The 15545-nt window shown below is 32.2% G+C and overlaps 2 protein-coding genes across 3 annotated transcripts in view; one reads left to right on the top strand and one right to left on the bottom strand.

The window, feature by feature from the left end:
- Positions 1 to 15545, top strand: part of LOC126967984 (excitatory amino acid transporter) — a 79975-nt gene that overhangs the window by 23172 nt on the left and 41258 nt on the right. The gene's annotated exons all lie outside the window — the stretch shown is intronic.
- LOC126967949 (integrin alpha-PS3-like) overlaps positions 1 to 15545 on the bottom strand; it is a 32977-nt gene that overhangs the window by 4640 nt on the left and 12792 nt on the right. The window contains exons 10-18 of one of the 2 annotated variants that reach the window (XM_050812663.1): positions 13476 to 13649; positions 12353 to 12535; positions 11970 to 12094; positions 9736 to 9802; positions 7925 to 8069; positions 6061 to 6423; positions 3085 to 3169; positions 1876 to 1938; positions 1518 to 1647 (exon numbers count right to left, since the gene is read on the bottom strand). In XM_050812663.1, the coding sequence (XP_050668620.1) occupies positions 1518 to 1647; positions 1876 to 1938; positions 3085 to 3169; positions 6061 to 6423; positions 7925 to 8069; positions 9736 to 9802; positions 11970 to 12094; positions 12353 to 12535; positions 13476 to 13649 (1335 nt within the window). Of the gene's footprint in view, positions 1 to 1517; positions 1648 to 1875; positions 1939 to 3084; positions 3170 to 6060; positions 6424 to 7863; positions 8070 to 9735; positions 9803 to 11969; positions 12095 to 12352; positions 12536 to 13475; positions 13650 to 15545 lie in introns of those variants that run through there. The other variant, XM_050812664.1, reaches the window with a different exon arrangement.

Below are 15545 nucleotides of genomic sequence, written 5' to 3'. Positions count from 1 at the left end.
TTGGCGTTGTATCTAGTTGGAGCGCAGCGGAGATCAATCCTTAATGTAAGAGAAAAACTATGCAGAAAACACATAATTGACGTCAGCAATTTCTGTATTCTTTTTTTTATATTTTGTTATTTATTTATCTTATTATAATTTATTTAAGAATGTTTATGGAATTAAGCGTTATTTTACGTAGATCCATAATTATCCAATGAGTTTTTTTGGTGTTATTTCCGCTAAGAATTGTCTTTAACCAATTCGCCACGTGTTTTTCAGTCACATTTCAGAATCCGGCGAGTCAACATCTCCTGAAGATGCCTTGTAAAATATAATGACCTAATTTTTAGTAAAAAGCGTATTGGTAAAAATATATTATATTTAGTAATTATGTTGGAGTGACATTGTAGCTTGTAATGATTTGTGAAATTAGTTAATAATTTTTTTGGCGTAAAATACTTTCCATTTAAGTATTAATTAAATTGTTTGCATGTATAAGTGTATGATGTGTTCACATGTAACTGGGAACACGATTTTCAAACTTTGTGTTATTAGTTTATGAATTAACATCCGGTGTTGGTGGACTTTGAATAAATAAAATGAAAATCAATGACAAATTTTGGCGGAATTCAAGAAAACTCATAACATTTGGATACTGATCTATTTAATATGTAGTATTTTGGTTTGCCGTACATTGTCGAAATCTGTACAGCCGTTTAGGAGATTATTCAAAATTAATAGCAGTCAGGCAAATAAAAACCAAAAAATCAACATATTAGAAACTATCTTTAATTTTATTTATATTCATAGATTGTTAGTACAATCTATAATGTTCCTTTGCACAGGATGCCGGTTGGATTATGGGTACCACAACGGCGCCTATTTCTGCCGTGAAGCAGTATTGTGTAAGCATTACTGTGTTTCGGTCTGAAAGGCGCCGGAGCTAGTGAAATTACTGGGCAAATGAGACTTAACATCTTATGTCTCAAGGTGACGAGCGCAGTTGTAAGTGCCACTCAGGTTTTTTGGCCCTTTTAACCGACTTCGAAAAAGAAGGAGGTTCTCAATTTGTCGGTATGTTTTTTTTATGTTTGTTACCTCAAAACTTTGGACTGGGTTTTGATAATTATTTTTTTATTTGAAAGCTGATGCTTCCCGTGTGGTCCCATTGTAATTTTTGGAGTCGGTGTCAGTCAAGATAGGTTTGTAGCTACATAGTTATAGGTGAGATTGGCTTGAGTCATGAGGAGGCGAGAGGCGGGTCCGCGGCGGCAGGACACCAATTCTTTTCATTTTTATACTTTTTAGTGCATATTATATCTATTGTTTTGAAGTCAGTTGTTTTTTTGTTAAAATTTTTTTTATCAACCATCCTGAGAGGCACTGCATTGTTAAGGGCGGATCAATTACCATCAGCTGAACGTCTTCCTCGCATCGTCCCTTATTTGCATTAAAAAAAAAATAATATATTTGAAACAGGCTTAAGGAAAATTTGTACGCATTTTGTACGAATAGTACTTACATACATTACATACCATATAAATTCAAATCAAAGAAAAGAGGCAAGACAAGGCTTTGAGAAGCTTTAGCCGGAAGCGATTTTATATAACATTCCATTTCAGTGGCATTTTTTGAACACCCTTCGTTGAGAGACGAGATATTTAGCTGAAATGAAGAACGAGAAAATATATTTTTATGTTATACACAAAATTATATTTGAAGACTGGTTTTATCATTTTCTAGGATTACTCGTAATACACAAATAAAATTTGAAAATAAAACTATTAAAAATCAATAGTAATATTAAAAATCAATCAAATCAATTTTCATCTGTAAGGTCTGATTTAGTTTTAAATCTTATTCTTATCATAATCTTAAAATTAATTGATTTACCTTCTCAGAGAGTGAAATATTTAAAGTCAAATTATACCAGTTGGATGGACCGAAATTCACTACCTAGAATACAAATTACAAATTAATTTAAAATAAATCACACACAAAAATAAAATTTAAGGAATTTGAAATTATACGCTAAAGATTTAAAGCGACTTTTTCCTTTCGAATCAATATTAATTTATTCATTTAAGTCAAAAAAATGAACCCTTATGAATGACAAAAGTTATTTTTAACCATTTACCGCTACTTCGGTAAAAGTTGAACTTTAATGAGAGGAAGTGGCAAGAAACTCCTAGCCACTCTTTATTGTCAACATTTACAGCTTCATCATTTTAAAAACTATTTTGATTACAATATAGTTAAGACTAGTGTAGCGATTCACTCACAATAACAATGTAGTCATTTGAGTAACAATATTAAATCTTACTGTCACATTATATTCATACAAATAAGTATTTTTATAGTATATATAGTATCACTGTCAAACTAATATATTATTATTTACGTCACTACACTGAACTTTAATAAAAAAGCAACATGGCGCGTAACCGAAATTAGTGACGACATTGATTCATACGTCGACAAAGAAGTTTCACTTCAATAAATAAAAGCATGATGCGAGGATTATATTTAACGATTGTAAAGATTTAAACGTTAAAGATAACTTGAATTTTAACGACATAAACCAAAATTTGCAATGAGAGGATTATGCAGGCACCACAAGTAGCGCCCGAGCATGTCGCATGACTTTTATAATATATAAAATTATTTAAATACTCATAAAACGTTAAAATAAAACACTTTTAAACGATTAAATCGCGTGTAATTTTAACTGTGTTTTTAAATTAAATTTTTGCGTAATAACTTGTATGCGAAAATCTAATCTGGATCATTTTTATTTAAGATTTTCAAGATCTTTCCAGATCTCGGGTCTTTCAGGGTGACTGTAGATGAAGTGAGTCAAAGATAGTATTTGTCATAGTTGTCATTATGAAGTTTAGCGCCATTTATTGCCTCGGAGGTGGGATTTGCTGTAGACAGATGGTTTGTGGCAAAATTTACTGACAGTGTCCTCTTCTATTTAAAAGTGTTTTAATTAAATGTGTAACGCTCGCGTTAATCAAAGAAAATACAAATAAATTAAATATCAACATACAATTAATGTTTGAAAGTCTACACAAAAATACAAGGCAAAAAGTAACGAACCTCGTAATGATGAGCAAAATGAATGCTGTCTCTCGCATAAAGCTTTTCTCTCGCAACAGACAAAGTTGCGTTTGGATGGGACTTCCTGAAAGTTACAAACGTAATTAGTCTGATGCAATTTATCCTCATATCATCGTGTCAAAGTTTAACTTTACAGTAGCTTTCGTTGTACATTTAACTAATAAATGTTTCGCAACGTTTTGTTTATCAAGCCCAGACATAAACTAGCATAGTTGTGCTAATATAACCGTTTATTCATTCGTTCATTGTTATACTATTATTTTGTAAGGTATTATTCGTATAGGTTTTGTATATTAGAAGGTTTTTGAATGCAAACTAAGGTCTAAGGCTGCGGAATAAAGAGCGTAGTTATACTTTGCTCAGTCCTTACTTAAGTAAAACTTAGCTGACTATAAGCTTAGCATGGTCTTTTATTGCACGCCTCGAACGCAAAGCGGCGAGATTTATTTTTTATTTTTTATTTATTCAATGAACAAAATTATCTTAATATATATAATAATAAAGACATACTCGCAAAACCTCTAAGGTTTATGTGCGAGCGGTAAGTTCGCATTACAATAATTGTTTTAATTACTTAAGACTTAATATAACATATAGTAGTATTATTAAAAATAAACATCATAGGTATTCCTGGTTATTAACTTCTAGATAGCATTTTTTTAGCTTTACTTTGAAATTTTTCTTTTGCAGATATATATCTATTAAATCATTAGGTAATGTATTTAATATCCTAGGTAATACATAGTTAAAGGTTCTTTTACCATATACATTGTTATATTTAGGTAGACAAAACTTATTTAGGTAGGCTAGTTTCCTCTTATTTTGTTTTCTTATAACTGACTTTATTGGTTGTGCTTTATAACCGACCTGTCAAGGTCACACGATGTCCACTCTTTAAACTGCATATTTTTTTTTGTATTACTCTTACACATTATAAAATGCACATCAATATAAAGACGAGATACTAATGAATAATCCTGATACTTATTTTTAAGTTGTCGAATACGTATTAATATAAAAATCATTAAAAAAAATATCGTGGACGTCTATTAGTCTGTGGTTCAAACAAACTGCGTGGTACGGATATCTCGAGAACGGCTTGACGAAACGACTTAATTTTTTTTTTCACAATTTTCAGAATTAAGCAGAAAAGGTTCCTTTCGAGTATCACTACTGTAAGCCTTCTCGTTTTTTTTGAAAACGCAGGTGATTCGATTTTATTCGAAATTTAACATTGATGAGCGTTCGAGGCGTGCACTTTTGGATTTTCCAATTTTTTCGTTTTTATAATCATTTGACAGTTATAATTTTGCTGAGGTTATGCTAAAATAGCCCAATGCAAAAGTCAAGTTCGCGTTTTATCACACTCAGCTATGTTTTACGTAAGTAAAGTCTGAGCAGAGTCTTAGTACGGTGTGTAGATCAGGCCTCAACTGATATTACACAAATAAAAATAATTGTTAGCAAAAGATACTATGTAGGTTTACTATGTTGGCTGTCATTGGACGAAATATACGGCTGTTTCTTTAGACCTGATTATTTAATTATTTATTTTATTTCTTTCTTTCATAAAATCTACACCACATTATATCTCTTATTAGCTAGGCAATAAAGTACAAATCATTGGTCAACAGTGATTTATATTATATAGGCAAAACACTAAAAATAATCATAAATCATAAATAATCTACTCGAGATTAATCAAATATAGCAAAGCGAGAAAGGAAACAAAAGTGAAAAAAGTTTACGCATAATAATATGTTTACAGTGTGTATGTATTTGTGTTATTATGGTCAAGTTTGATTATAATATCACATATTTAAAAAAAATATTCTTGGCTCACTAATATTTCATAAATGTTAAGTCTCATTTGCCCACTAATTTCACTAACTACGGCGCCCTTCCGACCGAAAAACAATAATCTTTACACATTTCTGCTTCACGGCAGAAATCGGCGCTGTTGTGGTACCCATAATCTAGCCGGCATCAATCATACATTAACCTTGAAATATTTAGTTTAAACCTAAACGTTCGATTAATATTACTCCAAATAATATAATTATTTTTCTTTCCAAAAGTGCACAAAGAAAATTACATCCCTTGATTGTCTTAATTTTTTGTCTTCCATTATTAATCATTAATAATTATTTTAACCTTTAAATACGACTCGTAAGCCCTGGACACCAGAGCTACTTAACCATTCAAGACCAATTAACAGATAACAACTTAATCCAATTAAATTTATTTCAACAAAGTTATTGAGAGAATCCAACAAACAAATGGCGCTCTTAGAGATGAAGCGGCGCAAGAAACTCTCCCGGCATTTTTTTGCGCTCTTTTTAATCAAATATACAATATGACACCGTCAAAGCTATTGCTATAAAATAATCATAATCTAGTCGCAGGCTGTCCGATTACTTAGATATTCGGCTGTGGAGTGGGTAATAGGATTTACGACAGAGCCATTGGCTGGGACTTAATTATAAAAGTTACATTTGCAGTTTAGAACTCTATTGAAACAAATTACGCATGCGACTATTTTTTTTATGGAATAGGAGGACAAACGAGCGTACGGGTCACCTGGTGTTAAGTGATCACCGCCGCCCACATTCCCTTGCAACCCCAGAGGAATCACAAGAGCGTTGCCGGCCTTTAAGGAAGGTGTACGCGCTTTTTTTGAAGGTACCCATGTCGTATAGCCCCGTAAACACAAGGAAGCTCATTCCACAGCTTCGTAGTACGAGGAAGAAAGCTCCTTGAAAACCGCACTGTGGAGGACCACCACACTTCCAGATGGCGGGGATGATATCCTAACTTGTGGCGTGTCGTGCGAAGGTGGGATTCGGCGGCAGGATTCAGGTTAAACTTGCGACTAGAAAATTATTTATGAATATTTTAAAATAGAATCTCCATTTTTTATATTTTAAGTCTTATGATATAAAAAATATTACTAACCCAACAACCGAAAAGCTTGCTTTTGGCTTAAAATAAATGGTGGTATTTCGAACTATTCTCTCCAAATCCGTATCAGTATAATAAGGATCTTTTAATTCCGCATAGAACTCAAGTTTTTTTATCCATTTTCCAAAGTATTTAGTGGAATATTCCACTTCGATGTCCCATTCCACTGATTCATCACGAAGTATTGGCGATGGAACAGCACACGTAACATTCTGATCTATTAAAGAACACACACTGGGCAGTCTTTTAGGTAGTGATGGAAGATTGAAACTGACTTTAGATCCAAAAGATGGTTCGCCATTATTTATGACTATGATTTTGAAGCCTAAAACATCATCAGATTCTGGAATATAGCGACTGAAAAAAATAAAGGAATAAAATTTTACATTTCTAAGGATACAATATAATAAAATCCTAGATCATTTATACGTCTAGATAGACTATCACAGCTGTGAAAACGTCGAAAAAATTGCGTTCTAAAGCGTTTATCTAAGCGCTCGTCTAAATTCAGAAGCAACTTAATAATATGTTATGTTTTTAAAGTGATAACCCTCACTTCTAGGATTAATACACAAATAAAATTTGAAAAACAAAATTTTATGAATGATGCGCGATACGAACCCACGACCTCCGGCGTTCCGTGCTGGTGCTCTAACCAACTGAGCTAACCGTTCGAGTACCGCCTTGTTATAAAATTCTGTTTGCTTTGTTCAACTCTCAGGTTTTGGCTTCATTTACAGGGTCTACTTTACAGTTGATAACCTGCTCAACCCCAATATTTGCATATTAGGAAAATGACTTAAGATGTCGCTCTTGTAAATCTAAACAATATGTTATGTTTTTATAGTGATAGATTACACTTCTAGGATTAATACACAAATAAAATTTTGTTTTTAAAATTTTATTTGAGCAACTTAATAACTGTTAGCTTCTGATCACACTGTCCTAAATTAAGTTACTGATAACTGAATCAGTTAACTACGAATGGATTCGAGATCAAATGACATATTATTAAATCTTGATACACCGTTGATTTAAATGCAAGATACTATCCTACGAGACAGTAATAAAGTCCTAACACTAAGGTTTATTGCAATAGGAAATTCATTTCAAGATGTAAAATTCAGTTCTTAGTTCTCAACCCCTGCTGACAAAAATTATCACTGAAACTTCTGGGTCTATTACTTTTATTCGGTAACACAAAACAAAACTTAGATACGTCCTCCACGCACAAAGAGCCACTATTGACTGAAATCAGTAACTTAATGCGATTACACCTTCCTAAATGCGTTTCTTATTAGGCTTCCAAACGATTCAGTCAGTCAGAAACCATCTTTATTTCTGAATTTAGGATGCTAGCTTGCTTAATGCGATAATACTTGTCTTAATTCAGTAACGACTAAATTACTTATTATTATTAATTAAACAACTAAATTCAGTGAAGTAATAAGCGCATAATCTCTATTTTGAGCAATTCACGCACACTAACACGAAGTGTCATACAAATCGCGAGTGTAAGACGTCGCTTGTCACGCACACTAAACTAAAATTCCTGGCCTGTTTAATTCGGTTGTCTAGCAGCAAGAGACGTATAAATGATCTAAAAATATTATTGTGTTAAAAGACTAGAAAATAAATGGGTTATATTTTATGATTTTACAAATTATTCCAAATTAAATCTGAAAGGAAGACGAGACCCGCTAGTTTTAAAATAGTGTAAGATTCTTGTAAAATAATTTAGGACTTTTAAACAGAAAGAGTATGCTTATATTTTATATCTATTGGAATCAAACCCACCACTATTTGAACTCGCTCAAACCATTCCACTCAACTTATGTAATAATCGTATATCACCAACCTTTTCAGCGGTTCTAGTGTCATGTTCAGTAAAGGTCTGCAAATGATACCTTCATCACAATTCCTTTTGAGATCAACTTCAAATGTTGATTTCAATACAGAGTCGTCGGATAATCGAGCTGAATGAACAGGAAATGTTGGGTCACCTGTAACACATAATGAGAACCTTTTACTGGTGACACTTTCATTCTCACAATAATAACAACAGGGGGGTTGTCAGCTGCTACACTCTCACGAAACAATATCAAAGAGTCTTTGATACTAAAATGTGCTATTTATATTTTGTTGAGATAATTATTAAGCAAGATACAGCAAGGAATTAGGATTTATATTGTCAAAACTAAAATACCGCAATTTAAACTTTTAGGCTTTGCTTAAGGATTTCAATTATTAGCGTAGGAGCTGAAAGTGATTTACCTACTTTCATTGAATATCCTCACATTATCTATGTAATATTTTATAAATAACTAGCTGACCCGACAGAGGTTGTTCTGAAGATGATAAAAAAATACTGTTTTTTATGTATTCGTCAATAATTTTTTATAACATCAAGAATTATTATGTATTTCGTAACATATGCTCCTTGATGTTATAATGAAATTGTTTCACAGCAGAACTGTCAAACCGTGCGTCAATAATTAATACTCTCACAGAAAATATGTCCATACAAAAGAAATATTGGAAATAAAAATAATTATGGGTCCCAAATCGAAATAAAAACTATCGTATCTCCTAATACTGTTTGTTTCCTATACATGAATAAATTAAAAAATAAATATATATTAAGATTTAATATGTAGATAAAAATTTAACATAATTGTCATTTTTATGAATAATATTTAAATACCCTTAAAAAACAAACTACAAACTTGAATCGACAAACGTAATAAGAAATGGTAGTCATTGCAGAAAGTCATAGTGGACTATATAAATTTTCAGATTCCAATTAAATTTGAATTGTAATATTAAATCATATTAAAATAAGCATGCGTAAAATTACGTTGAGTAGACAATGGTAACTTAAGTTTACCAACTTATTTCCGTAGAAACTAAAAAAACGCATAAAATTTATGTTAATATTGATTTTTAAAACCAAGAATACATACAATTAAAACATCACAAGGAGAAGAAACACCTACATTTGGCATAAAAACAAGGCAAACTTGATTTCATGCCAGATGTTGGTAGCTCATATAGCTTGGGGATTTACTGATACAAAAATATATTTAAAAATGTTGTGTATATAAGCAAATAAAACTCTTCTTTCAGACTTTCATCCAACTGATATATATATGATAGATATTTGATAGTAAAAGTACAAAAATGTAACGCCTGTTTTTTTTATTAGCAAAGTTTTGCGACACAACTGTTGCGATGTTTTCCTTGGATTTATGTAAGAATCATTTTTTTTAAATAAATTAGAGCATACGATTCTCATTTATACCATGGCTGAAAAATATTCTAAAATTGATTTAGTACTTTTTGAGTTTTTATGAAGATGGTGATACCTTTCAATTTATTTACCTTAAAATAATAATTTAAACTTTATTTAAGAATTTCAAGTTACTTAATTCAAGAAAGCTAATTGAAAATTAATGAACTGCTCATATAAACTTACAACGTTATTTTTTTCTGTATTTCATTATATTAAAAGCAACATGAGAGTCATTCATAATAATTACGCAAAAAATAGATTGCATATGAAAATGTAGATTCATGAGATACAATAAACAAATAATTTTAGTAAGTACGCTACTTCCTTGTTACAATCGGTAATTTGTAACGGAAAGGTAATAAAAAATTTTAACACACCTGTGAAAGTTTCCTTTGATTCCAAACTGAATTTCAATAGTATTGGTTTTGCCAAATCGGCGGTAGGCTGTTGAGAAAAGAAATGTACATAAAAATATGTTATTATACATTTTTAATATATACTTTTTATTCTTAATAACTTATAATTAATAAAGCTTACAAGAGTATATAGCCAACATTTAAAAAAATAATAATAATATACTTAGAGTAATTTACCAAATAAAAAAAATACGAATTATAAAAATTCGTAGCTAGATCAAGAATAGAAAAAAAATCGTTTTACAAATATCAATTAGATTGAATTAATATAGATTAAATTAATTTATGTATATATTCAATATTATTAATTAATGATTCAATCAATCATAGATTCCTCTGGTGTTGCAAGAGAATGTGGGCGGCGGTGATCACTTAACACCAGGTGACCCGTACGCTCGTTTGTCCTCCTTTTCCATAAAATAAAACCTAATGTGCGTCTAATTAGGAAAACTTGAACATATGAGTATAGAGAACATAGAGAACATATTGTGTATTAGACAATTATTATATTATACTAGCTTAACCGACAGACGTTGTTCTGTTGATAATAAAAAAATACTGTATTATAGGAATTTGCCAATAATATTTCAAAACATAAAGAATTATTTCGTATAATTGCTCCCTGTTGTTATAATGAAATTGTTACACAGCGGAACTGTCAAACCGTGCGTCACAAAATTCTCTCATAGAAGTCCATACAAAACAAATATTGTAAATAAAAATAATTATGGGTCCCAAATCGAAATAAAAACTATCCTATCTCTCAAGTTGGACCAAACTGCATTCCATGAAATAATCCCCATTTCAATCCGTTCATTAGTTAAGGAGTCCATCGAGGACAAACAACGTGTCACGTAATTTATATATATTAAGATTATAGTGTAACTATAATAAATCTCATATTCAGATACAGTAGGAATATTCATTGAAATATTTTAACAAGTTGTCATAGCTCTGTGGATCAGAATTATTACGATCCTGTTCAAATTTTGTGCAGCTTTAGAAACAATATAACTCCTTCGGCTTCAAGTTCTTGTTTCATAACAAAGTCTTCAGGAACTTTCTTGTGCAATTATATCATCATTGTTTTACTTGGCTTGTTTAAATAAGAGAGAACTAGTGACTTGGACACTGAGTTTTGTTAAATTGTTTTTGTAAGAGATGAGCAGGAGGTTCAGCTGATGGTAATTAATACGGCCTATCCATTACGATTCGGTACCACTCAAGATTCTTGAAAAACCCAAAAATTCTGAATAGCACTACAACTGCGCTCGTCACGTTGAGACATAAAATGTTAAGTCTCATTTGCCGAGTAATTTCACTAGCTACGGCACCCTTTATACCGAACTCAGTAATATTTACACATTACTGATACACAGCAGAAATAGGCACCGTTGTGGTACCCATAATCTAGCCGGCATTCTGTGCTAAGGAGCCTCCCACTAGTAAACTGTGTTGACGAGGTTGAGTAAATATTTCTTTTAATCTTTATGGAAGAGGAGACTTTTATGTCGTATAGTTCTGGAAACATCGCACAAGGATGTTGGTTTCACAGTTTGATAGTACGTCTTGGAAATTTATATGAAAACCGCACTGAGTTGAAACTACACATATCTGGATGATGTATTTGGCGTGTGGTGTGAAATAGAAATTACGTGGTAGGGATCAAACTTATCGCCAGAATTATATCAACATTATTATTTTATTACTAGCTGACCCAGCAAACGTTGTATTTCCATATAAAGTAATAAAATAAAATTGAATAATTAAAATTTTTGGATATATAAAATAGATGACGACCGATTCTCAGACCTACCAAATATATCGTACATAAAATTTATCGTACTACAATAATCATTATATTCGATCGCCATCTTGCAACTGTTAAAAACTCGATACAATTAAAATCGCGATACAAAAATAGGTGTTGATCGTAGATGGGTGAAAATTTGAAGTTGTGAGTATTTTTAATGCTGAATCATAATAAGATAAAAATATTTAGGGGTGGGCGACCCTTATCATTTAGGGGTATGAAAAATAGATGTTGGCTGATTCTCAGACCTATCCGATATGCACTCAAATTTTCAAACAAATTCGTTAAGCCATTTCGGTGGAGTTTGGTAACAAACACCGGGACACGAGAATTTTATAAGTATATAAGATAGCAAATATACTCCAATAATATTTCAACTCACGTGAACTTTGACAATCTGTTCTTGACACGATTCTTCTCCGGGTTTTATGGACAGATTGTATTCTGTATCTCCGTCTAGTTTGGCTCTGTTTTCATCACTATCTATTTCAACAGTTGCTGTTAAATCTAAAAAAGTAGTAGAGAATATGCTTAAAATGCAACTTAAACTAAGACCCCGTAAAATTGTTTTAAATCTTTTAACAATAAATTGTTTGTTTATTCATTTAATTTCAATGAGATGTGTACAATCATATGATTACATTAAATTAAAACTATCATTGCGGGGAAGTGTACCAAGAGTACTGGCAGCATTTCCGAAAAAAATTTAGCCTAGCTATCCAACGCGTAAATGCTACCAGTATTATAATAAAAGTTGATATTAACCTAACTTAATGTGTGACGAAAAATTCCTCTTATCAGCCATTATACAGAACAGGACTGTAAAGTTGGTAGCATTGTATGGAATATTTGGCGCTTGTGGGACTCTTACTTTTGCGTTTATGTGAATCGTTGGAATACATCGTAATATATATGCTGTGCTCGACTTAAAAGCACCAATAGCTAAATCTGAAAAAAAAAAATTAAGCATGTTAATGAACAGCCCTTTATTACGAACCCCACTGGGAATTTTGCATGATATTTTTCTACGTTTACGAAAGTATATTCCGGCTGGTAGGAATCTTTTATGAGTAACTTCATACAAACTATTAGCTGATTTAGATTCTCTGCTCTTGTGACCTTTGTGATAATATAAGGAGGCGTCGACAACTGAGATTCATTTTCGTCCGTTTCATTGCTTAATTTTTTGTTGAAAGAATGATTGTGTTGCTATGATTAATTATTAAATGATTTATTTATAGATAGAGCTTTTTTATGTTAGTGTGCTGTTGTTAAAATATTATTCTTATCCTTATTTAGGACTATATAACGAAGAGGCTATTTGTTGAGCCATAACACACGAGAGGGACGTATTATACTGTTCCTCAGATTAAGGATTGGTGGCAGCTACCAATCCTTAATCTAACCCTAGGGGATAGCCTAAGGGGTAAGTCTAAAAACTATACATCTGTAATCAAATCATAAAAAGCAGGGTTGTTATATAAGGGACGGCACTCCAATTTCTTTTATTGATCTAACCGTGTCGTTTTGGTATCGGGTGAAAGGGCTTTATTGGCACAAGCTTAAACAGATTTTAATGATTTTTGTGGTGCATATAGTTTTTGATTTATGAAGAACGAAGAATGAAAAAAAAGTCTCTTTTGGAAAGTATACCTAATAATATGTACGGAACCCGGAAGGAACGGAAGAGACTGTGTAGACTTGAGTTTGCATTTTAATATCAACTCGATACCACCACGCGTTCCTAAGATAAAGGGTCTCAACAGACAGACGGACGGACTAACAATAAAGTGATCGTATAAGGGTTTCATTTTTCGTTTTGAGGTACGGAAAGCTAAACAAAGATTTTGTAAAAGTCAAAGCCTTAATTAGTTTAAGGCTTACTTACCATTACAGTTATTGTTATCAATATCCACCGCCTTCGAAATGGAAAATCCAAAAGTTCTTGCATTAGAAATACTTAGTTTCTGCACATATTTATCCTTCAGGCCATGTTTGCTGCCTCGGTAAATATAAACTGATCCGATACCGTCGTTCGCCCATGGTGCACCTATCGCTACGTCTAAAAGCAACATGAAATATTTTGAAAAAGCAAATCATTTTAAGTATATTGTAATCGAGGAGTTGATAACGACTTAAGACATATGCACACACACAGATATACACACACAAAATCACAAAACGAGTTAAATATTGTAGCATAAATAGTGTGAAGATGTAATTGGCAGTCGGCCATCGCATAATATTTATGTAATTAGCTTAATTTTTGTGTACTGTTGGTTCTATAATAAACAACGAAAAAAAATGATAATTTAAAAATGCATACATTACATATGTATGTAAAGGCATGAGTGTATGTACACAAACGCCTTTTTCCGAGGAAGAATCAACAGAACGCCACTTGGTTATATTCTTACAAACCTCACGCGCTTGCTCTAAATTCATTACTCTTTTCATACATGTTGCTCATACTTTTGAATATCTAATATATAAAATTTTCGTGCCATGGTGTTAAACTTTGAACTGCTCCGAAACGGCTTGACCGATTCTCATGAAATTTTGAGTGCATATTGGGTAGGTCTGAGAATCGGACAACATCTATTTCTCATCCCCCTAAATGTTAAGTGTGGTCCACACGATTTTTTTTTTTTTATTTTTTTGTCATTTTTTTTTAATTTATTTGATTATGAATCAGCATTAAAAAATACATACAACTTCAAATTTTCACCCATCTACGATCAACAGTTACTTTTGTATCGCGATTTTAATATCGGCAATACAACGTTTGTTGGGTCAGCTAGTATTATATAAAATAAAAGATTTAAATGTATAGAAAAATATCTGGAATGTAAACACCAAGGTAGACCTTGGCGCGACGTAATTTACTGTTTTTTTTTTTTAAATAACGCAAATAACTTTCACTGCTCAAACACAGCATATGTGTTTTTACAATACAACTGTGCTGTTAAACATGTCTACAGTGTGATTGACGTCACACAGACCTTACTAGGGTGAGCTGAGAGCCAGTGTTGTTTACGAGACTTATAGGGTATTTTACTAAACTTTAATTTTAATTTATATTACTAAAAATTTAAAACAGTATGTAAATACTTTTGGACAGTTTGCAATTCCCATTCGGTTTTAACCTAATTTAAATGTATGTCCTTAATGCGCTTAAAAAAGGTTCTGACGGATTATTATTACACACATTATTTGTAATGTAAATAATTCAGTCAACTATTTAAAGTGATGGAGTACTGGGAGCTGAATGCTTATTGGTCAGGTTACGATCATAACATATCGTAATTCGAAATCACAAAATATTGTAAGCAACTGCTACTGGCTACTGTAGATTTAAACGAGATCTATGATCCCAATGTGATATCTAAAAGCTTTCGCCCTTAATTAGACGATTTTTTTAAATCAAAATAAGGGACGAGACGAGCAGGACGTTCAGCTGATGTTAATTGATTCGCCCTACCCATTACAATGCAGTGCCGCACAGGATTCTTGAAAAACCCAAAAATTCTAAGACATAAGATGTTAAGTCTCATATGCCCAGTAATTTCACTCGCTACGGCGCCCTTCAGACCGAAACACAGTAATGTTTTCACATTAATGCTTCACGGCAGAAAAAGGTGCCGTTAGGGTACCCAAAATCCAGCCGGCTTCCTGTACAAAGGAGCCTCCCACTAGTAAAAGAGACTGGTTTAATATCTGAGACCATTGTGTGAGACTATAAGGTGGAATTCTGTACGCAATCGTGGTGTCGTTCAAAAGTTTTAGATTTCAAAAATGCAATGCAGTGGCGCTTAGTATTGATACACAGTACACATAACACAGGATCTACGCTTTGCTGGTTTTGTCACTTTTTAGCACAAAAATAATTATTTAACAATCTTTGTAGTACACAAATAAAATTTGAAAAACAAAATTTTATGTACGATGCGGAACTCGA

The sequence above is a fragment of the Leptidea sinapis genome, chromosome 14 (genome assembly GCF_905404315.1).
Source record: "Leptidea sinapis chromosome 14, ilLepSina1.1, whole genome shotgun sequence".
NCBI classification, from domain to species: Eukaryota; Metazoa; Arthropoda; class Insecta; order Lepidoptera; family Pieridae; genus Leptidea; species Leptidea sinapis.
Note: the sequence above shows the minus strand (reverse complement) of the source record. Positions and strands in the feature narration are given on the sequence as shown.